The sequence below is a fragment of the Saccopteryx bilineata genome, chromosome X (assembly GCF_036850765.1).
Source record: "Saccopteryx bilineata isolate mSacBil1 chromosome X, mSacBil1_pri_phased_curated, whole genome shotgun sequence".
NCBI lineage: Eukaryota > Metazoa > Chordata > Mammalia > Chiroptera > Emballonuridae > Saccopteryx > Saccopteryx bilineata.
Window position 1 is genome coordinate 91,468,291 of NC_089502.1, and position 24,626 is coordinate 91,492,916.

The 24,626-nt window shown below is 38.3% G+C and overlaps 1 protein-coding gene across 10 annotated transcripts in view; it reads right to left on the reverse strand.

Moving 5' to 3' along the window:
• The window catches only part of CASK (calcium/calmodulin dependent serine protein kinase), a 493,794-nt gene that overhangs the window by 394,571 nt on the left and 74,597 nt on the right, over positions 1-24,626 (reverse strand). For all 10 annotated transcript variants that reach the window (XM_066250386.1, XM_066250384.1, XM_066250381.1 and 7 more), the window contains exon 2: positions 9,393-9,505. In XM_066250386.1, coding sequence (XP_066106483.1) covers positions 9,393-9,505 — 113 coding nt within the window. The remainder of the gene's footprint in view (positions 1-9,392; positions 9,506-24,626) is intronic.

Genomic DNA, 24,626 nt, shown 5'->3' on the forward strand with positions numbered 1-24,626 from the left:
ATCACTCGATCCCATTGAACTCCTCCCCCCTCTTCACTAGATCCTGTTACCCCACCTGCAAATGCTGGTCTCTCTCTCCCCTCTCCTGTCAGCACTCACACCCGAACTCACTCCAGGCCTCAAGAGGGAGCCAACCTCCTATGCCCTCTCCACAAGGTGGCTGGAGCAGAAGGAGTTGTTCGGGTTCATCTGCCTTTCTCTCTCTCTGATCTGTCTGCAATCAAAAATTGCTTGGGCTCTTACTCTTCTAATCCTACCAACTATACAAGGAATTCCAATATCTCACTCAGGCATATGACCTCACTTGGCATGATCTCTATATTATTATGTCTTCTACCCTTACCCCCGATGAACGGGACCGAATCCGGACGTGGGCACAAGCTCATGCAGATAAGGTCCATGCCTCAAACCCTCAAATGCTGGTGGGCCCAGAGGCTGTCCCTGACACGGACCCCAACTGGAATTAACAGGTGGAACAAACAGGTAGGAGACGATGAGACCAAATGATTGAATGTCTTATAGCTGGCATGCAGGATGCAGCACAAAAGGTAGTAAACTATGACAAATTAAGGGAAATTACTGAAGGACCTGAGGAAAATCGGCTCTCTTCTTAAATCGCCTCACTGATGCTATGGTCCTCCATACTTGTTTAGACCCTACTTCCAGTGCCAGGGCCACTGTATTAGCTACTCACTTTATTTCCCAATTGGCCCTGGACATTTGGAGGAAACTTAAAAAGGCAGAAGAGGGCCTCCAGACCCTAACTGAGACCTGATGAACATGGCATTTAAGGTTTTTAACCGTTGAGAGCAACAGGCCAAGGCTGATCGCCGGGCCTGCATGCAGCAGAAGGTATCACTCCAAACCCAGGCTCTTGTGGCAGCCCTAAGGCCGGCAGAGCAGCAGGGGCAAGGCACAGAAGGTGCTCAACCTAAGTCCGGGCCGCAAAGAGGATCCCCACAAGGAGCTTGCTTTAAGTGTGGCAAGGAGGGTCATTGGTCCTGACAGTGCTCCTGCCCAAGGCCACCAACTAAGCCCTGCCCTAAGTGCAAGCAGCCCAGTCACTGGTGGAGCGATTGTCCCCTTTGGGCAGCAGGCTCATCCTCGATGTCTGTATGTGGAGGACAGGCTGCTCAGATGGGAGGCCAAGCCAGCCAGGTGGGCCCATCATTTGAATATCTAGGCCTCATGGACAACTGATGTGGCCCGGACTCGGAAACTCCCATCACTCTCTCTGAGCCACAGGTGATGCTACAGGTAGCGGGTAAATCCATCTCATTTCTTGTGGACATGGGGGTCACCTTCTCTGTTTTGCCATATGGTAATACTGACTAATCCTACTGTAGCTAAACTCCTAGGGCAAACACCTTGGTATCATGTCTCTCGCCTCAAACTTGCTCCCATACAGGATCGCTGGGAGTCAGAACCACTGGGCCTTACTCATCTGCGGCTCACCAAAAGGTTGGGCTATGCAGACTCTCCAGTTGTTCCTGTCCCTCCCACTTGGAATCCACCACCAGAGTGAGCTGAAGCAGGGAGCAATGCTGTTCAATGAGACTGGCCTGATAAAAGAAGCTTCAATCTCAACTGTCTGCAAGAAAAATTAAGCAAAAATCTCTCCTCCTACAACCTACTTAACTCCTAATGGCAGCTACCCATTCTTACCTGGGCTGCCCCTATCCTAAACCTTCTTCTAATTATCAGCGTGTAACTTATATTTGTCCCTCTTTTTAAAATTCTTACAGAACCGCATCAGCGAAGTTTCTCAACTCATGGCCAAACAGATGTTCCTCCTCACACCCCTCAAAGCCACCACCTTCTGATCTACCCCTCCCCATGATGCCCCTAATCAGCAGGAAGTAGCCAGATAAATAAGTGGAGCCCCTAATTAACACAAAAGACCAGAATGTAGGGTGGTGGGCAATGGGGGAAGGTCACATGGGGAACTCAGGCCCGAGAACTTTGGCTAGGACAGCCCACAACCAAGCACGCCAAAAGAAACTTTCCAGCAGTCCTTGGGAAAAAAGTGACTGACTGTCAGCCAGTGAGGTTTTGCTACGTCATATTAGCTCGACTTCCCTAGGGGACCCCTTTAAATTTGCCTACGCAGTTTCTCCACGCGTGATTTTCCTGACCTCCATTTTCCAGGCCAGTGAATCTCATTTGAGAAATGCTCTGTACTAAATAAAGCCTTTACTATTCCACACTTGGTGGCTACACCCCTTCTTTCTTACTCGGTGGGGAAAAATACCTTACATTTGCTGTAAACTCTTTGATCTCATATAGCTCCATTCCTTTCTTTATGCTGTTATTTTCATTCCAATTACATCTTATTTTATTCTATTTCATTAAATTTTTATTTAGAAAATTAAGTTTAACAGGGTGACATAGATCAATAAGAGTGCATAGGTTTCAGGTAAACATCTCTATAGCATTTGAACTATTGGTTGTGTTGTGTACCCATCACCCAAAGTCAGAAAATAATATTGCTAAGAGAAATCTCAGAGACATACTAACTAATCTTAATAGACCTATCTTCAGGAATGCTAATTCTTTTTGTTATCTGCTCAAATTTGCTATTGAGTCCCTCCAGTGAACTTTCATTTTGGTTACTATCATTTTTAACTGTAGAATTTCTATTTGACTATTTCCCCCTCCCCCTTTTTTTCCAAGTGAGAGTAGGGGATATACAGAGGCAGATTCTCACATGCACCCCAAACAGGATTTACCTGGTGACCCTGTTTGGGGCTGGTGCTCTGCCCATCTGGGGCTATTCTTGCAACTGGGCTATTTTTAGCAACTGAGGTAGAAGCTCCAGAACCATCCTCAGAGCCGGGGCAATGTGCTCAAACCAATCGAGTCATGGCTGTGGGAGGGGGAGAGGGAGAAAAACAAAGTGGGAGAGGGAAGGAGAGAGAGGAGAGGAGAGGAGAAGAGAGAGAGAGGGGGAGAGAGAGAGAGAGAGAGAGAGAGAACGCACATGAGCATGAAGGGGAAGGGGCAGGGGTGAAGAAGCAGATGGTTGCTTCTCCTGTGTACCCTGACCGGGAATCAAACCTGGGGCATCTACACGCCAAGCTAACACTCATCCACTGAGCCAAACATCCAAGGTGGGTCTCTTTTAAAAAATAAATCCTATGTCTTTACTCATAGTGTCTACTGAATGAAATATCATTGTCATACTTTCCCTTTAGTTTTTAGACAAGATTTTCTTTATTACTTTGAACACATAAAATAGCTGACTTAAACTATTTTTCCAATAAGTCTAACATCTGGATTTGCTCAGGGAGTTTCTGTTTACTGCTTTTTCCTTGTTAATTAGCCATACTTTCTTTCTTTGCATGTCTCATAACTTTTTATTGAAAACTATAGACTTTTTAAATGATGTGTCAACTATGAAAATGAGAACCTCACCTCCTCCAGGGTTTGTTGTTATTGTTTCTGTTTATTTGTTTAATGCTCATTTTTAAATTGATTTTAGAGAAAGAGGAAAGGAGAGAGAGATAGAACACTGATATGTTCTTCTATATGCCCTGACTGGGGATCAAACTGGTAACCTTGGCACTTTGGGATGATGTTCTAACCAACTGAGCTATCTGACCAGGGCACTGTTTATTTGTTTAGTTAGTTTTTGAAACTACTTCTGTAAAGTTTGTATTATTTGTTCTGGGTAGCCACTAAGTCTCTGCTTGGTTAGCTTAGTCTCTGTTCACAGGCTCTGCATGTGTTGGGGCACACCTTCACCATTCAGTCAGGGAAGTGAGTACTCTCTGCCTTAGCATTTGATTGCTGCTTTCACAGTGTGAATGTCAGCTAGAGTTGAGAACTTAAGATTTTTTCAGATCCTTCCTGAACTTGTATACAATTCTACACATGGCCTTATTGATTCCCATGAATATGCTGTAGAGCTTTTCAGGGCCCCTACAGACATCTCATTAATCAGATTTCATTTGTAAGCTTTTAGGTTAGTTTTTTGTCTGTCCTAAATGTTATATTCTGCCTCAAGCCCTGCAAGTACAGTCTTCCAGAAAGGTCAAATAATGACAATTGCCTGGGCATGAGGCTTTGAAGACATTGTCTGTTCTGTCTACTCTGGTGGCAGCCAGGCTCTTGCTTTTCACCATGCTTGTGAACTGTCTTCAGGGTTGCTATGGAGCTGGAGAGTGGAATGACAATGGGGCACATTAAAATGCCACAAAGCTCACTGTTCTTATCAAGAATCAGTTGTTTTTCTGGAATAAATTCTTCCTGGATAGCTGCAAATCGTTGGTGAATTTCTGGAGTTCAGAAAAAGTTGATTATGACAGTTTTTGCTAGTTTACCCTTGCTTCTATGGATATGAGAACTGTCAAAGATCCTTATTCTTCCGATTTTGCTGACATCATCTACTATCTGGAACTTTTAGAATTAAGATATTCTTGGAGACTAAAAAAAAACCTGGGACCCCATTTATATTCTTTCTAAAAGACAATCTAATAATAATATTCCAAAATAAAAACCACTATTTTTTGAACATTTAAAATTAAACCATAAAGAATTGAGTTCCTTCAAGACCTTAGAACTCTGTCAATTCAGTGTCCAATTCTATACACCTTACTACTTCTCTTATGTTTCTTTATGGCAATTTGCCTAAATTAATTTTTTTTTTTCCATTTTTCCGAAGCTGGAAACGGGGAGGCAATCAGATAGACTCCGCATGCGCCTGACCAGGATCCACCCAACATGCCCACCAGGGGGTGATGCTCTGCCCCTCTGGGGCATCGCTCTGTTGTATCCAGAGCCATTCTAGCACGTGAAGCAGAGGCCACAGAGCCATCCTCAGCGCCCGGGCCAACTTTGCTCCAATGGAGCCTTGGCTGCAGGAGGGGAAGAGAGAGACAGAGAGGAAGGAGGGGGGGAGGGGGGGAGAAGCAGATGGGCGCCTCTCCTGTGTGCCCTGGCTGGGAGTCAAACCCAGGACTCCTGCATGCCAGGCCAATGCTCTACCGCTGAGTCAACCGGCCAGGGCCGCCTGAATTAATTTTGATACATATTTTTTAAAAGAGGAAAGTCAAATTTCATTAGTGGCTCAGCCACTAATAGATAAAAAAGGTTTAAGATAATAATCAAGGAATTTCATTAATGAGGGTTATTTATGTAAATATAAAATAATCCTCCAGTCAGAAGTAATATCCTATTGTGAAAGAAGACGTTCTGTATCGTTTAAGAATAATATGCATTTGTAGGACTATAATAAAAGCTGTGCATTTTTTCCAAGAAAAATAAACATATATACATAATTTTGTTTACAATTTAAAAGGTTTTTGGATATTCTTCAGCTTGTACATTAGAAACCCACATTTAAGCAAAAAAATTATGACTTAAATGGAAAAATAGAGAACAGCTATTAAAAAAGTACAATATTTCATCTTCAATGGAGTAATATTTAAAATACTAAAACATATATAAGCGGTCTCCAACTAATGTACATATTTATTTTCAAAAGCTAATTTGTATATTACATTTAGAATTATCACATTAAAAATGTTAGAAACAATAGTTGGAGACTATTAAACTGTAAGTCTCTTAAGCAAGAGTAGATGTTCCTTTCATTTATCTTTGTGGTATAAAGACCTATCCAAATAAACAGCACATGTTAGCTCCCAGGTTACTCTTTACATATTTCATTTAATAATGTATTTGAACAGGAAAAAATGTTGAGGCAATGACAAAGATCAAATAAACCACAAAGACAAAAATAAAAAAGAATAAACAATAACAGATGTTAAATTATCTATTGCTTGAGAGACAGGATTAGAAGAGAATGCAATTAAATACAGATATTTCAAGATATTCTTATATTAATTTATTGAACTTTTTATTGTGTTACATTTCACTTCAAAATATATTTCTTCCTAATATAGCATCTCCTATATAGCCATGAATAAGGTCACGTTTGGACCCTAATTTGTAATGACTTACAAGGACAAAAGAGATAAAATGTTTTGCCTGTGGTGACAGGAAAAGAGTTTAAAGAAGTTGAAAGTGGGGGAACTGTTCAAAGAGGTTGTAAATAATGAAATAAATACTTTATTATCTATTATATATACCTTATAATAAAATGTATTCAAATTAGAATAAAGCAAGCTAGTGTGAACATGATCAATAGAGAGTATGGAAACTCCATTGCAAAAAAATAAAAAAGGTCAAGGGTAGAGATACAATTTTGATTATGTTTCCTGGTCACTGTACTAGAGTAGGCAGAAAATCTACATCTTAGTGCAATAAATATAAAGAATTAATCACACATTTTCATTTGAAGAATATTGAACTCTGACAAAAACAGATAAAGTCATAAGTAATATATAGAATGAAACTGGGTATCTTTTAATATCTATAGGTTGTAGCCCTACCACATGGGATCAATGGAATTACCTGGCCTTGTCTTCAGAACAAGACTTGAAGACATTTATGTAGTCAAAGCAATGCTGAAGCAATCCCAAAGCAATGGAGGAGTGAGTTACAATTTCCCATATATTATATTAGGTAAAGCCAAGATGTAAACTAAGAGGCATGAACAACATGCCAACCTCTTTTTAAAAATGAAAAATGAGTCCGTGGCCGGGTTGCTCAGTGGTAGAGTGTTGGCCCGGCATATGGAAGTCCTGGGTTCAATTCCCAGCCAGGGCACACAGAAGAAGCGCCCTTCTGCTTCTCCACCCTTTGCCTTCTCCTTTCTCTCTATCTGTATCTTCCCCTCCCGCAGCGAAGGCTCCACTGGAGCAAGTTGGCCCAAGGCGCTGAGGATGGCTCCATGGCCTCGCCTCAGGTGCTAGAATGGCTCAGGTTGCAGTGCAGCAACACCCCAGATGGGCAGAGCTTTGCCCCATATAGGGCTTGCCGGGTGGATCCTGCCTGGGCACATGTGGGAATCTGTTTCTCTGCTTCCCCCCTTCTCATTTCAGAAAAAATAAAGAGGAAGGAAGGAAGGAAGGAAGGAAGGAAGGGAGGGAGGGAGGGAGGGAGGGAGGGAGGGAGGGAGGGAGGGAGGGAGGGAGGGAGGGAGGGAGGAGGGGGGAGGGAGGGAGGGAATAGAGAATAGAGAGAGAGAGAGAGGAAGGAAGGAAGGAAGGAAGGAAGGAAGGAAGGAAGGAAGGAAGGAAGGAAGGAAGGAAGGAAGGAGAAAAAAAGAGAAAAAAAGAAAAAAAGAAAAAAGAAAGGTGGATGTTTGGCATTTGACTCCATGATAGGTGATAATTGCAAGAGGTTCAGTCTGGCCGTCTCAATCTATAGAGAGACCCCACACTGAAAAAAAAATGCATCAATAAACATCCTCAGCCAACTGAGAATGGTCTTTAGCCTGGAGAGATTCAGAATTAGGTATAATGATGAACTAAATCAATATAATATAAGTACAGTGTGTCTGTAAAGTCATGGTGCACTTTTGACCGGTCATAGGAAAGCAACAAAAGATGATAGAAATGTGAAATCTGCACCAAATAAAAGGAAAACCCTCCCAGTTTCTGTAGAATGATGTGGCAGCATGTGAGCATGCACAGATGATGACATAACACCATGTATACAGCGGATCAGCCCACGGCCATGCCAGTTGAGATGTGGACGGTACAGAGGAAAGTTCAGTGTGTTCTGTGGCTTGCTAAATTTGAATCCGTGACCAAAGTGCAACATGAATATCATATCGGCGCATTTATAACGAAGCACCACCACATAGGAATAACATTACTCGGTGGGATAAGCAGTTGAAGGAAACCGGCAGTTTGGTGGAGAAACCCCGTTCTGGTAGGCCATCAGTCAGTGACGAGTCTGTAGAGGTTATACGGGATAGCTACATAAAGGGGCCCTAAAAAAATCTGTGCGTGAGTCCACATTGAACTGCTCTGAATAGGTATGAAACTGGGAGGGTTTTCCTTTTATTTGGTGCAGATTTCACATTTCTATTGTCTTTTGTTGCTTTCCTGTGACCGGTCAAAAGTGCACCATGACTTTATGGACACACTGTATATTGGGTAAATGATTTAGAATTTTGATTTTAACTGGAATATTACTAACAGTTCATCAATAGTATCAGAACATTTAAGAGAAATAAAGATTCAACACATCTGTATGTTTAATAAACTAGGTTTATGCAAAATTACCTCTGCATTCAGGATGTTTTTCCTTATTAGTTGACTACTGAGGTCCAGAAAATCAAATATAGTATATTAAACTGAAATGCAGTTAGAAAGTTTTAGTTGTAAAGCCTGATTACAAGTAAATTTTAAGTTCTGCTAAATTTAGAAAATAATTTGTATTCAAAAGTAATAATAGCCAATTCCAGACTTCGAAACCGTAAGATACAAAACTGCTAAATTTTACCATAAAATTTCAAAGATAAAAGCACTAAAAAGATCAGTTAGTGATTCTTCACAAACTCCAGGGATCTTTTATAATGAGTGTATGGACAATAATGTTTCAAAGGTTTGCAAAAGTATATAAAAGTAATGATCCTAAAAAAAGATCTTCAGGAATAGATTAACTTGGAGCTCATACTATGTGTACTTCTACTTCCCAAAGTAGCATAACTGGGTAAAGTATAAATAGGCCACTCTGCTTTAGGTTTTCCAATTTAGACTGTCAGCTGCACTGCTCTTAGGATTGAAAAAGGAAAGGACTAAAGACAAATATGTCTTCTACCGGACTGTGAAAAAGTCCAAAGCTAGAAGACAGACTAATTAGAAAATATAATAATTGTGTCATATTAAGTATGAACATAAGTGAATTGTGGCAGCATGAAACTATGGATTTAAAACTGTAAAAAAGTAACTTTAAATGTTTACATACTGTTTACAAATATTTATACATGAATGATTACCCTTATCAATGTCTTGAAACAAAATTTCAATTCCTACAAGTCTTAACAGTACTGATCTTTCAAATTTTCACATATACACCCTGTGTGACTTAGGCCCAATGTGATACATCTATTAAACCATATTCCTAAAGGTAGTAAGTCATGGACTTGAAGAAAATCCATCTCAGTGTCTTCTGCATCATCACTTATATCATATCTTTGCCATTATTTCCTCTCCCCCTTCCCATTCCATGTTCTATACCATTGGATTCAAAATTACACCCTAGAAATATATATGCTCCAATTTCACTTTCTTCCTAGTTAAAAAAACATAGGCCTATCAGCAATTCTAGGTGACTTGATAATGGTAAATCACTCCAGCTATCTTTCAAATACTATGTTTTAGAATTCTAACTAGAATGGAGTTAAAACTGTCTCCACCCACTTCCCACTCCATTATACCCTCCGCCCCCACCCCCAGATGAAGGTTAGGTTGATAAATGGATTTTGGAGATGAAGTAAAGCCAGACATCAAATAACTTACTTGAAATCCATCTCTTACCTTCTGTACTTAACCCTGGACTTGATGTGAACTTGGCTACATCAACAATTTTTACAGCAAATTGTTGCCCAGTTTCTCTGTTGATACATCGTCGTACAACACTGAAGGGACCCCTAAAAAAGAAGCCAAGATTAATTTGATTTTTTAAGTTCCTATTTCTGTTCAATGTGTTACTGGTCTTTCATTGTCTACTATAGCCATAGTTTTCAAAATTAAATTTAAGTAATATAATTTTGAACATATTTTTCTATAATTCATGGGTAAGTTATTCATAATATAAAGCTATTAAACCAGAAAAACAGAAAATTTTGCATTCCAAATCACTTTTAAAAATTAGGAAGTAGCATTCTTATATTCAAGGCAAGTAATCTATGTAATATTCTATATATATTTATCAACATTGTAAACAAAATAAGAAATCAATCATTGACAATATACATAGCTCTTAAAACTTGAAACAAATATGTCATTCTTAACCCCTTCTTCTCATCTTACCCACCACTTTTTAAATCTTCACTAACAAGTTCTATTGAATTTATCCCAAATATCTCTTAATCCTGTCCACTTCTCTCCATGTCTCATACCCTAGTCTTAGATACTACTATTTTCTATCAAAATTACTTAAAAACTTTTCCTATTTAATGAAATCTGATATTATGTTTCTGCTTCAAATTGCAGAAGGAGATGTTATATGCAAAAACTTTGGTCAAGAACCAAAATTTGGCCCTGGCCAGTTGGCTCAGCGGTAGAGCGTCGGCCTGGCAAGTGGGGGACCCGGATTCGATTCCCGGCCAGGGCACATAGGAGAAGCGCCCATTTGCTTCTCCACCCCCTCTCCTTCCTCTCTGTCTCTCTCTTCCCCTCCCGCAGCCAAGGCTCCATTGGAGCAAAGATGGCCCGGGCGCTGGGGATGGCTCCTTAGCCTCTGCCCCAGGCGCTAGAGTGGCTCTGGTCCTGGCAGAGCGACGCCCCGGAGGGGCAGAGCATCGCCCCCTGGTGGGCAGAGCGTAGCCCCTGGTGGGCGTGCCAGGTGGATCCCGGTTGGGTGTATGCGGGAGTCTGTCTGACTGTCTCTCCCCGTTTCCAGCTTCAGAAAAATAAAAAAAAAGAACCAAAATACATAAATAATTCTTAAGTAAAATAAGAAAAGAAAATACCCTCTAATAAAATCTGGGCAAAACACCTGAACAAGCATTTCACAAAGAGAAAGCCCTGCATGATTGGTTTCCAATAACCTCTCCGGTCTCCCCTGAAGTCACAGAGGAAGCCTTCATCCTTCCCAAATTTCAATTTAGAATTGTTCTAAACTGCCACAGAGAAGGAATTAATTTCTACCAGCTGAGTGCCACTGGTCCTAGTATTTGCTTACCCAGTCCTCTCCTCAATCTAAATTGTTGACTCTCAAAACTGGGATGATGGATGAAATACCAATGCCAAGGCTCAGGCCCCCTCACACATGCATGCATGCACACAGTTCCTTGTGATTAGTAGTTATCAAATAAGTACCTGAACTAAAGTTAATCCAAATACAGGTTTCTCCATTCTCTCTCTTTTTTTTTAAGTGAGAGGAGGGGAGATAGTGAGACAGTCTCCTACATGTGCCTCAACTGGGATCCCCCTGGAAACCTGGTCTGGGTTGGTGTTTCAATACTGAGCTATTGTTAGTGCTGAGGCTGATGCTCTTGGACCAACTGAGCTATCCACAGCACTTGGGGCCATACTCGAACCAACTGAGCTACTGGCTATGGGAGGGGAAGAGGGAGAATAGGGGGAAAAAGGAGGGAACAGATGGTCACTTCTCCTTCGTAACGTGACTGGGAATCAAACCCAGGACATCCATACACTGGGCTGATACTCCATATTCACTGAGCTTCCAGCCAGAGCCTAGATGTTTCCATTCTTTTTTTTTTTTTTTTTTACAGAGACAGAGAGAGTGTCAGAGAGAGGGATAGAAGGGACAGATACACAGAAACACAGAGAGATGAGAAGCATCAATCATCAGTTTTTCGTTGCGACACCTTAGTTGTTCATTGATTGCTTTCTCATATGTGCCTTGACCGGGGGGGGGCCTTCAGCAGACCAAATAACCCTTTGCTCAAGCCAGCGACCTTGGGTCCAAGCTGGTGAGCTTTTGCTCACACCAGATGAGCCCGTGCTAAAGCTGGCAACCTCGGGGTCTTGAACCTGGGTCGTCCGCATCCCAGTCCAACGCTCTATCTACTGCGCCACTGCCTGGTCAGCCTAGATGTTTCCATTCTTGAATCAACTATTGAATAATACCAAATGCAATAGTAATATAGTACAGTAGTTTATTTGAGGGCAAGAATGGTTTAAGTCATTAACTACATACACATATTCATGTGTGTATTTCCCCCCTCCTCAGGGGGAGAAAAAAACAGAACAAAACACCCTCATTGGCTTTTAGTTAAAAACATTACACCTGGATGCATGTGATCAATCAGCACTAAAGGTTTTTCATTTATAGTAGGATATTTGTGATATTGCTTGTCTTAAAGTATAAATTTGTCATGTTTTCTTTCAATTAGAGAACAAGAGAATATAATCTAACCCAAACTTAAACATTTCTTTGAGAGCATGTGAATTAGTTGATTTCACCATGCCATCATCAAGACGTCAATTACACCACAGCTTCAAATCTTTCTCTTGAAACAACCTAAAAAAAATAAACTGGAAGAAAAAGAAATAGAAAGAATATACCTTTCAGAACTCTACAGAAACAGGACCTTTCTGATCACTCAAAAGTATGCAGACTTGCCTTTGTGAGAAGACAATATAACAAAGTGAGACAGAACTCCCACAAATGTTTCCATTCTCACTCTGGATGTCTTACTTGTGATCACTTATACTGACAATAGCAAGCAATTTCAGGAAAAGCTTAATGTAATTGGTTTCTGTCTGCACATAAACCCTTAGGACTCTCTCTATATATTTGTGTAGTTTGCTTCAATTCACTATATCTTTTTGGAAAAATTTCTAAGACCTGTATGTGGCATTATTTGTTGTCAATGTAGACAATTCTTTACGTTTTCCCATTTTAACAAAGGTAGGGAAGAAAGCACAGCTTCTCCTCCTATCCTTTTAGTAACAGAAGAATGAGGAAAGCTAGGGAGAAAGAAGGAAAAACAAAACAGTGAGACAAAAAGCCCAAACAACCCTGGCCGGTTGGATCAGCGGTAGAGCGTCGGCTTGGCGTGCAGGAGTCCTGGGTTCGATTCCTGGCCAGGGCACACAGGAGAAGCGTCCATCTGCTTCTCCACCCCTCCCCCTCTCCTTCCTCTCTGTCTCTCTCTTCCCCACCCGCAGCCAAGGTTCAATTGGAGCAAAGATAGCCTGGGCACTGAGGACGGCTCTGTGGCCTCTGCCTCAGGTGCTAGAATGGCTCTGGATGCAACAGAGTGACGCCCCAGAGGGGCAGAGCATCGCCCCCTGGTGGGCATGCTGGGTGGATCCCGGTCGGGCGCATGCGGGAGTCTGTCTGCCTGCCTCCCCGTTTCCAGCTTCGGAAAAATGAAAAAAAAAAAAAAAAGCCCAAACAAACAGAAATGTGTTTAGATATGTGGATAAAAATTTAATCAAATCAATTTTTTAGACTAATTTTATAATGTGAGGCAAAGAAAAAATTTTTTCATCTATGAATTATTGATGACTTGAAGACAGGTCACAAGTAAAGCATTTTCAAGGGTCTTCTGTCCTTAAACAATGTCCAGGGGATTAACAAAGGTAAAACAAATTTAGTACACTAAAAGAATATTGAAATATATTTAATTTTCTTTTTCTCAATCCATCATTTAGAAACTCAGTGGAAACTGATAAACATTTAAATGAGTATATAGTGTCTATAATTTTAGCAGGATGTGATTACATTTATTTGGCTGATAGGTTAAAGATATGCCAGCTATGAGAAAATCTGGTTTGGTTTCCCATGTTAAAAGGGATGGTAGGAGTCCTGTAAAGTGTATTTAAAATATCTGTATTAAATTTATTAATTATAGTTGAATGGCAGTTTAAGAAACAGCGAAAAACCAGAAGGCCTAAGTTTCAGTCTGATTTAAACTCTTCTTTGATGCTTGAAATTTGATTCTTAATTTTTTTAGTGTATAGTACAATTCTTGAATATTTATGTGGGGGAAATATTGATAAAGATATAGTTGTAAGCTATCATGATAAACTACTATCTGTCTTATATTCCCACTAATTTTGGTCAGGTTATTAATCAAAATGGAATAACTGAGGGTATTTCATATTTGATGAAATATATATTCTTTATTCAACTCTTTAAGAATACTGAATATTGACTAAGATTGGGACACAAGGTTCTACTTGAGGCAGGTGGCTGCTTGCAGAATTCTACATTTTGAAGTAAAAGGTCAATTAAACCAGGATATGTTTCAAGTAAATATTGCTATAACATCCCTAAGGTTTTGAAAAGAAAGCAGTTGTGACTATATAATCACAGAATAATCTCTAGTTTTCATTTTATGTGAAGAAAGATTAAGTCTAGGAAATGAACAATTCTGACATCAAAAGCAGAAATATGTTGAAAGCATTCACTTTCTCTATTCAAAGCTTGAACAAACTGCTTCATTAAGCCAAGTCTGATGTGAAGTGGGGGAAAAATGATCCTGTCTCGATTAACTACAGGTTCATTCACAATATTTTGCATCCCTACTTCCAGAAGTTCACATTTCGGCCACTCTTTCTGTGTCCAGTGTTTCTCTTCAGCTCAGCTGTCCCACAAACACGGAAAGCAAGGATACTTCGTGAAACCTCTCTGTCGTCCTAGCAGGAATTTACCATTTTAATATCCACAAAAATGATCCAGTTATGCTCCTCATACTTCAGAAAGTCGAGGACAATTTTTATGTCATTCTTACTAAGTCACTCAATTTAGGTGGTTAAACTGCTGAGGGGTTAATGACTGCTTGGCTTTAGAAGAAGACCCTTCAGATTCTACAACCATTTCCTCATACATCTTATCAAAATATACTTGATCAACATGTTCACTTTCTTTGTCCTTGGAAGAAATAAAACCATTGAAAACTGGAACCGGGAGTGTCTCAGAGTGTGAGATAGGTTGTATTGATGAAAGAATATTAGGATATGCGATCATATGCCATTTTTTCTTGCTGATGCCCTTTGTATGGATCAGACAGAAATAACAGTCACTGCTGTGGTCCTTAGGTTCACGCCAAACCATGGGAATACCAAAAGGCATTCCTTTGCGTTTTCCTTTTGTCCAGTCACGAAGCATTTCCTCACAATTATGACACACAATATGAGGAGCCCAATTCTTGTCTTGATTGCCAAGGGGAACGTGAAAATAGGCAATATATGCACATGTCACAAATGATGAAATATTGCGCCTTTGACGTTGAAGTGTGTAACAGCCACATATATAACAGAAGGTGTCAGGACTATTCTTACATTTACACCTACTCGAAGAAGCCATGATTCAATCTTAAAACAAAATAAGAGGGTGTTGTTGTTTTTTTATCAGATAATGATTTTTTACATTTAAAAACAACTACAATTGTATAAAAGTGATGTTTGCAAAACATTAATTGCCTTGTGGTTATGTTCAATCCAAGAGTCATTGCCCTTTAACTCCAATTTAAAAACCAATGTATGCCAATAACTGTAACAAAGAGAAATTAAAATTGCATAAAAACTAGAGAATGCACCAAAATACGGATTTCATATTTGGAATCAGCAATCCAGAAATATATAGAAACAGTTCTAAAACCTCCTGCAACAGACAATGAAAAAAAATCTGTTCCCAGTTTAATGAGCATTGACACTATGTGTATGTGTGTTGTATATACACACATGCATATATATAGATGTACACATGCAAATATTGATCGACTTACTACCAATGTATCTTACGACCATTCAACTTTATGACCACAATCGTTAGCCTTGACTGCTCCACGTCTGGCAGCTAAAGCGTTGCCCAGCTGGGCATATGACCGTGCGGACCAGCTTCCGGCAGCACTACCATCTCCGCGTGCACCATTTCAACTGTTATCCCAGACTCAGTACAGCAATTTGTGTTCTGTGTCTTGAATATTTTTCATCAAACCCCTCCCAAGATGTCTACCAAGAGGAAATCGTCTTTGCAAATATTAAACCAGTTGTACTGGTAATGCAGTGTTTTACTTAAACCTGACGAATGTAAAAATAAGAAACAAAATGGTGTAGAGATGATACAATGGCATAAAATGAACAAGAAGCGAATTTAACTGGGGGTGCACTAGGCATATGCTCTGGGCCTCAACTTCTGAAGGGCTCCGCAAAACCCCAACTTTATACATTTTATAATGACACCAATTTTGGTTTCATATGTGAAATTTTAACATTAATAGTACATAAAAATTTTTATTTATTTATTTATTTGCAGTAATTATATCTATAAAGTTGCCATGAACACCAAATGAGTGAGTACTGACCCATTGTTCCTAGGGGAAATTTGAATTAGGTTCTCTGAGTGTCTGGTTGCTGTTCTTTAACCAATCAATATATAAGCTGTTTCATGTGGGTTTCTTTTTAAAGACACCTTATTTTATATATGATGATTTTTTAACATTGAATTTATGGCCAGTGGCCCTATAACTCATGTCTGAATGAAGTTTAACACACGTGTTTTCTCTGTAAAACACATCACAGTCTTCTTATATTTAAGAATACTAGCCAACACTACACTTGAGGCCATTTTAAAGTGAAATCATCTACAAAAAGCACAAAATGCTAAAAATGCACTAAATAGATGGCAAAAAGGACACTTATTTACAGTTGGAAAGCTGAAACAAGAAGACAGTTTTACCTTGTTCAACCTTAGCTGGTAATGGGTGTGTCAGGTGACTCAATTTTTTCACTGCTATATCTGCCAATGACCAAGAAAGTGCCATGAGTATTGATTATGAGTCACAAATAAGTTTTAGTGATTTTACAAATACTTAAGCTGCAAATAATGAGGATTGACTATATATCAACTGTGTTTGTGTGTGTGTGCACGCGCTCACACACGTGCACACGTTTAATTTTGCTCTTCAGTACCCCCACCCTTTTCTTCCTTTTGTTAACTGTTCTTCGCAGTTTCTCTACATCTGTTGTGGTACATTGCACAATTCATTAGAAATATAATGACGCTTCTAAGAGCGTAATAGGGACAGGAGCTTCATCCTATTTATCAAAGGTTTCCTGAGACACAATGTGTTTTGTTTGTAAACCTCTTACAAGGTGAGAACTATATATTACAGATGTCACCTCAAAGTTTACATATGATAACTTAAAGTATTATTTCAAATTTCCTGATGTGAGGTGGTGCAGTGGATGAAGTTTCAACCTGGAATACTGAGGTCGCTGGTTCGAAACCCCAGGCTTGCCTCGTCAAGGCACATACAAGAAGCAACTACTATGAGTTGATGCTTCTCTCTCTCTCCTCTCTCTCTAAAATCAAATTTAGCTCATTTAGATGTAAAATTACAGTTAACATAACTCATATTGACTTTTGGTCTGAAATGCAAACATTTTTGTTTATATTTATCAAGTCATTTAAAATAATTTGTATTATACAGATATATAAAAAATTAAGACCTTCTTCGATTAGCAAAATCTTAAGGATGTGCCACTCAGTCATTAAAAACTTTATTTTTTTACTGGGAAATATATATATATTGGAGGAGTATGTAAAGTGTGCATATATATTCTAAAGAAGAAGAATAAAATAAAGACTCATGAATCCCTCATCACGTTAAGAACAAAATATTATACCTAAATTCTACTTGCTTCCATATATAATTTGCAAAGGGAAAAGATTTCAAAGTTCAGTCTAAATTGTTAGAAAATAATGTTTTGTTAAACTGAAAAGGTGAATATGTACATCTCATCAGGCAAATTTTTATTGAGGATTAAATTAGTACATAATTTAAAAATATTTTTGTTTTCCTTCCATTTTACCTGCTCACCATCTATTTCCCTTGATATCTAACATCAGAACTGTATGGAAGGTAGTAGGAAAGTACTGGCTTAGTAAATAGGTAGAAAAATATCTTTAAATGCTATGATTTATCTAAATTTTATGTATTTATATAAAGTGATGTGATATGCAGAAGCAGACTAAGGTTAGTTGAGGCCCTAGAAAATAGGTAGAAAAATATCTTTAAATGCCATGATTTATCAAAATTTTATGTATTTATATAAAGTGATGTGATACGCGGAGGCGGACTAAGGTCAGTTGAGGCCTCAGGCGCAGAAAATAATATTGGACCCCTTAAAAAAAAAGACGGAAAATAAAAATACATATTAACCATATTTTTTAATAAATAAAATATGACTTAAAGATTTTGATAACATCATTTCACAGTACTGTACATATAGCCTACTCAACTTACGACCAAATCATGTTATGACTGGTCTGTTGGAACCAATGGTGGTCATAAGTTGAGTACTAGCTGTATAAGTATATTTATATTATATAAAATAATGCATATTTATATGTAATATTATATGTATTTATATTAGAATATAAACTCAATGAGTGCTTAGTTTATACTAGGCCCTCAACAAATATTTGGTGAATGATGTATCAGAAACAACAAACCAGGAATGAACAAGGAATGCTCAATCATATATGGACTAACAAAGACCTAGAGTCCATACCTTTCTACTTTAGCTATAACTAACCCCAGCCTTTAAAACGTATGTGGTGGATCTGACTCCCAATCTAATAGATTGCTATTGGTGTATGTATATACATAATTTTAGTATAATATCATAGAACAAAGTATTGAAATAGTATAATACTAGGAGTTTATCATCTGTGGATATGAAGGTGGTCAGAGGTTTCTATGACACATGGACACCGAGGAGGGCTTAGAAAGACAAATAAGAATTTTTTGGCTAACAAGGGAAAGGATAAGATTGCAGAAACAAGTGGTAGTATGTGCAACAGTCTAGAGCTAAGTCAAAGCATGGTGTATGCTGAATACTACAAGCTGTTTGGTAATGTCAGCATGAAAAAACTGGAGGGTGAGAAGTGAGAGAAGTAGCTGGAGGAGAGGAGGATCAGAGATCACTGCAACAACAGAAGAGTGGAGGGCGGGGTGAGAAGTTGGTGGGTGCTGAGGAGAAAGTTATTAAATTAGCCCAAACAAGAGATGATAAAGACCTAAACCAATGCAGTAGAGGCAACAGAGAGATACTTAAGAAAACAAATTGACAAGACAGCAGAGTAAATGATTAGCTAGGAGGTAGTTGAGGGTGAGTTGAAAGAATGATTCACAGGTTTACAGGGTAGGGCAAAAGTAGGCTTACAGTTGTTCACGTGGAAAATAATTCAATAATTAATAAATAATAATACAAGAATATACTCTATTTCACGTACTCACAACTGTAAACCTATTTTTGCCCCACTCTGTAGAAAGCAAAATTAGACAGGAGTATAAAGTTCAAGGAAGGGGAACAACATGTGGATGATAAAGACAACATCAACTACCATTTACAACATATGTGTCAAACATGCAGCTAAGAACTTTATATATATTCTCTCATTATTTACCATATTTTATCATGATAGCTAATATACTATTAGCCCTCATTTCAAAGATTAGGAAACTCAGGCTAAATCAGGTTGCCTGGCCAAACAGTATTAAATGGTAGAGTCAGGACTAGAGACTACACATACAGAACTCTAAAATCTAAGTTCTCAGTTTCTATACTCTCTAGGAAGCACGATACAGGAGGTAAAGGAAGTAACTGAAGCTATTGATTTGAATGAGAGTACTTTCCAAAAAAACAGGAGGAAGAGCCCCAGAAAGCATGAACATACCCCCAATCCCTCCCCAAGCAAGTGCTTAGCAGGGTCCGCCCTAGACCTGAACACACAGAAGTCCTCCCCATTCCTCTAAAGCTCTGAACAAGAGAAGCGTAATTTTCATTTTTAAATTAAGAACTGCACATTCACATTTTGTTACTTTCTAAATGTGGAACTATATAACAGAAATTGGCCCAATGAAATATTTAGTAGAGTAACAACTTTTTAGAAACTTACTCCTGACCTTTCCTAGTAGTGTTCATGAAATTAATTATCTGTAACTAGTACTAACATTATTACAATTGTCGAATTCTGTGTTCATAACCTATTCTTTATAAACTGAAACTAATAATTATGGAAGTCTGGTAGTATGAAATTACATTGTAAATCATATTTATAATATGAATGTGCTCTGTTAATGTCACTAACATAGATTGTTTTCCAAATGTTACAGTATCCCATAATAGCATTGTTGCCTGCCATTTACTATAACTCTGCATCTAAGAAACGAAGGAGGAATTAATATTTGAGCTCCGAACTTTCCATGTTCAGTAACAGATTTTTCAATAATAACTTCTGTAGTGTACTGTTAATCTCTTCCTGCTCTGAATCATGCTTTATTGGATCTCCCTAACACATTAGACCTACTTCTGAATTAAATAAAATTAAATTATCTGATTTAAATTAGTGAAAGAAATCTTGATGCCAGCAATACCCCTTTCTCTATTATTCATTTTAGTTGCATCAGGATTATGCAAAATTTATACAGTACCACAGAAACAAAAATGTAATTAGCTAACACTCTAAATTGGAATTTCTCAAAGTCATTATAAAATAAAACTTTCTCTGTCAAATAAATCTAAGAAACACCATATAAAAATACATACCCCCACCTCCGCCCAATATTCACATTGCACATTAAGAGTCAAGTTTTGCATTTAGGAAACAAGCATCTCCCTCTTTCATCACACTCCACCTCCATCACTCATGTGGCACCTATTAATATTTAGTGTTCCCTGAAACACCTTTTTTTTTTTTTGAAAAACACTTTGAACATGATAATCTAAATTTTAATATTTATAATAATAATACAAATAGAAAGTATGACGTTGTAATGGCTATGACTCATTCAGATTTCAAACATTTCTTTTCTGAAACAAATATTCTCCCCCTCAAAACATGGTATATCAACTATTGTTAAAATTTTTACAGAGGTTGGGGGTAATTCAATTCTTTGCTTCATGAAGGATGGAAAGGATTTAACTATGCAGTTTAAATGTCTATTCATTAATACTCCACAACTAATTTACTGTTTTACAATACTTAACATAAGCATATTCATCAGGCAATAATGCAACTGATGATCTTTTAACCCAAAAAACAGTTAACAAAAAGCCAAAGCCCACAATGGAAATAAGTATTCACACCAAATTACTCAGCTCAGTGCAGGGCAGCAGAAAATAGGTTTTGAATCATAATTGTAGTAATTAGTTTCTCGGTCTAAAGAAGCAAAGTAGATGATCTAGAAAATAATTGCTTTAGGGAGAAAATCAGAAAATAAGACTCTAAAATAAGTGGATATAACTGGGCAAACTACTAAAATTGGATATTCGAACATGAGGAGTTTTTCGCATTAGGTGAAAAACCAAAGTCCCTGTATGTTACAGAATGTATGCAAGTTAGTAATGCCTACTTTTAACCGTTTCCCAAGGATGGATCAAAATTTCAGTGCTCATGTAAGGACACACAATAGAGCACGGAAAAAGAGAAAGAGCCATCATATTCCTCAACATGACTGACACCGAACACCTGGTTCTCCCATCTCCCTATCTCAGTTGAAGGTCTTCCAGTTGCTCAGCTAGTAATTTTGGCAGCATTCTAGATCCCTTTCTTTCTTTCACATTCCTATTCCAATAATTAGAAAATGTTCTTGGCTTTAATTTGCTGAGATCTTCTTTCTTTTAATTTGTTTCAAGAAAATTTATAACTGATTGTTGGAACAATATTATGACAGCTGAATCAAAACACACTTGTAAGATTGTTTTCAAATTTGTTTAAACACAGTATAGGCCTCAGTTGAATATCTTCACTCATTCAAATTGTACTTTTTCTGGTGCTTGGTATAATGAGTAGTTTTCAGTTGTACCCTGGATATCATGGTCATTGTCTGGAGACACTTGATCACAGGATCTTCTATTTTAGCAGGCAGTTGCCCTGTTTAGGTTTAGTGTGTAAGTTCTAGACTACTTCAGTGAGCTTTAGTTCCAATGACAGTTTAGTTTTCTGAGCCTTACTATGCTATACTGGTCTGCTTCGTTCTTCTGGTGCCACTGGGGACTCCCAGCCAATTCCTGCTGGTGCCATGTGCAGGGACAAAATGTGCTTCCTGGGGTCACATGCTATGCCTGGGTAACTCTGAGAGAGGGAATCAGATGCTACTGTGTCTGGGTCTCCTGTTGCCATGGGGTGGAGCACATGGAGACACATGGCTGCTGCAGCCACAGATGCCTACAGATCAGACCGCCCATCAGGGTGGGCTATGGAGCAGAGGCTGGTATAGTCTGACCTTTGCTCTTGTTCCTGTTGGCAGACTAGACAACTGGGGCTGGGGTTGTAGCATGGAGGCTGAAATGTTCAGGTCTTTACTGCAGCTGGCAGGTCAAACTACCTGTCAAGACCCCAGTTGTGGAGCCAGGGCTGAGATGGCGAGGGGCTCTGCTGCTCCTGTTGGGGCTGTAGGCAGTTCAGACTGCCCACTGGGCCCCACTGTGGAGCCCAACTAGGTCTCCCTTCGGCTTCCCCTCTCCTGATCCTTTGGCCAGAGAATTGCAGGCTTTGTTTTTGTTTTCTAGGCCCTTTGGTGGTTCTGGGTAGTAGGTATCTCTGACACCCAGACTAGGATTAAATAGAAGGTAAAGAAAATCCAGGGAACTCACTATACTGTCATTTCTCAAGTGATGAGGTTCCTAGCCTTCTTCTTTCCAATTTTCAGAGCCCTTTTATTGCCGTCAATTGAATGATTTCCCAGGTATTTAGTTGTAGTTATAGGGAAGAAAGATGGAAAAATGAGTCTACACCACTTGTTTTAGAAATGGAAGTCTGGGCATTTTCAACCTATTTCATTCAGGCTAGCATTAGGAGTTCACTGTATTCAAAATTAGGGGACAAGCTATAGTTCTTTATGTTCAATATATCAAATTAAAATAGCAATCATTAAACTTATTAGGTCCATAAATACAGTTTTCCATAATCTCTCACTCAGAAATTTTAGGGTCTCAAACAAGTAATTGATGTTTCTCAGCCTTTTGATATTTGAAGAATACCAAACTAGCCAAAGTATACTAGAATAGGGATGCCTTTCTATTGCCCCATACGCATGTATGTGCACATGTGTACATACCCACATACTCACCCACCTTGACAGCCTTCCTGAGTCTAAAAGGAGATCTAAGATACCAGAATCTATTTAGCATATTTCAGTCATGGCACGTTGGTTGTGAAACAGCGCTTTAAATAACAATCTCATTATCTGGTCTTACACATTACTGAAAGTGAAGAAAGTTATGGGTTATTGCAATCTACGTAAATAAGGTTATATGTAATTGAAGGTCAGCCTTTAACAAAGGATCTATTGGTTTACTTACTAGTTCTTTGAAGAAAGGAATTTTTCTTATCCACCCTGTATCTCTAGCATGTTGAACTATGCCTGCATTATGCTAGTGAAGACTCAGTAAATGCTTTCTGGGTGGACAGATGGACAGATAAAGACTTTCTAGGCTGCACCAACATGAGTTTTACCTTTAAGACACATTTCTATGTTAGCTAATCTAAACTTATAACTCTTTAATCTCTTGGGGGAGATTTCCACGTATCAAATAGAAAAATTTTAATTTGTCCATGTCAATTAACTGATAGGTGAACAAAAGTTGTAAAAATCATAACATGTTAATTCATTTTCTGAACACTTTTTCAAAAACAAATTCTTTTATTTTATGCAATGGTGACTGCCAATTCAAAATCCTTCTAATGCTACCCGATAATTAAAACTCAAAAACAGAGTTTTTACTTAGCATATACTAACATCTGTTCTGAAACAGTTTGTTTTAATGATTTAAAACAAGCCTTGTAAACTTGAGGCATTTTATGAAAATAGTATTTTGTAATGGCAGAGAAACAAACATAGCTGCTAAAATTCAGAAGACTTTTCAACCTAAAAGTTCATAAAATCAGTTGTTACAATGACTGGTTCAAAATTAATTTGACCTTTCTGTTTATTTGAATATTTAAATAGTTCACTAACACAAATTTCAGTTTGTATAATCTGGCAAGATTGAATATAATCTTCAATCACTATAATAGTTTACCACCACAAGACATAACTAAATGGAAATAAACTTACTTACTTTACCCATATGTTCACTTTTTTGTGAAGTTACAAGTCAATAAACTCAATTAAATCTTAGAAGACAAAGAAACTTCACTGTTCCTAATTAATTCTGCATTGAAAACTGACAATTTTAAGCACAAGCTTAAATAGTAAACAGACACAGGATGAGATAAAATTAGAAATATCTCAGCCAATAACTATTCATCAGATCATAAACAATAAATGCATATGCAATTACTATTTCCTGTCCTTTAACCAAGTCCTTTCTTTTATAGCAACCAATAGGAAAAGTAACTAAGGAATGAAGCATGAAGAGTATTTAGCATACATACAAAACAGATGGGTTGAGATCATATAAAAGAATAAGATGTTTTTAACACATGAATTTTTTAGGCACCTCCACTGAGTGACCACTGAAATTTTTAAAGGAAAAATATTATTCTACTAGCCAAGAATACTCACACATTAATATTTCAAATTGAACTTACAACTTCCTTTTGGCATGGCCAAGCAACCTGAAGTATAAACAGCCCCAGCTGCAAACAGTCCTTACATATAAAAAAGTCCCTTTAAGAAAAGGCATTTTAACCCTTGATAGATTTTAAGTTTTCCTCTTTGAAGCAAAGCCATCACAGCATAAACAGAGTTCAAAAGACTTGGGGCTGAGTCCTGAATCTGCCCATTCCTAACTATGACAACACTTGGCCAGTTATTTGATCTCTCTGAGCCCACTTCCTTTAAGCTATGAAATGAAGAGAACAGCTACTTCAAAGGGTTGGGAGGAGATAACAGAAGGCACAAAGGGCTGGGCCTGGCACATACACACAAGGCGGTGATCTGTTTGGACAAGTACTTCTTTACTACTCTCTAAAAAATATAAACTGTCTCCCATACTATTAGGGTACTATTTCACTATAAAAACTAAGAATCAGGAAAGAACCAGGGAGAGTTCTGCTTCCAATAATAATGAAATAGGTACCCTGGACCAATGTTCCTACTGAATAACAAAATA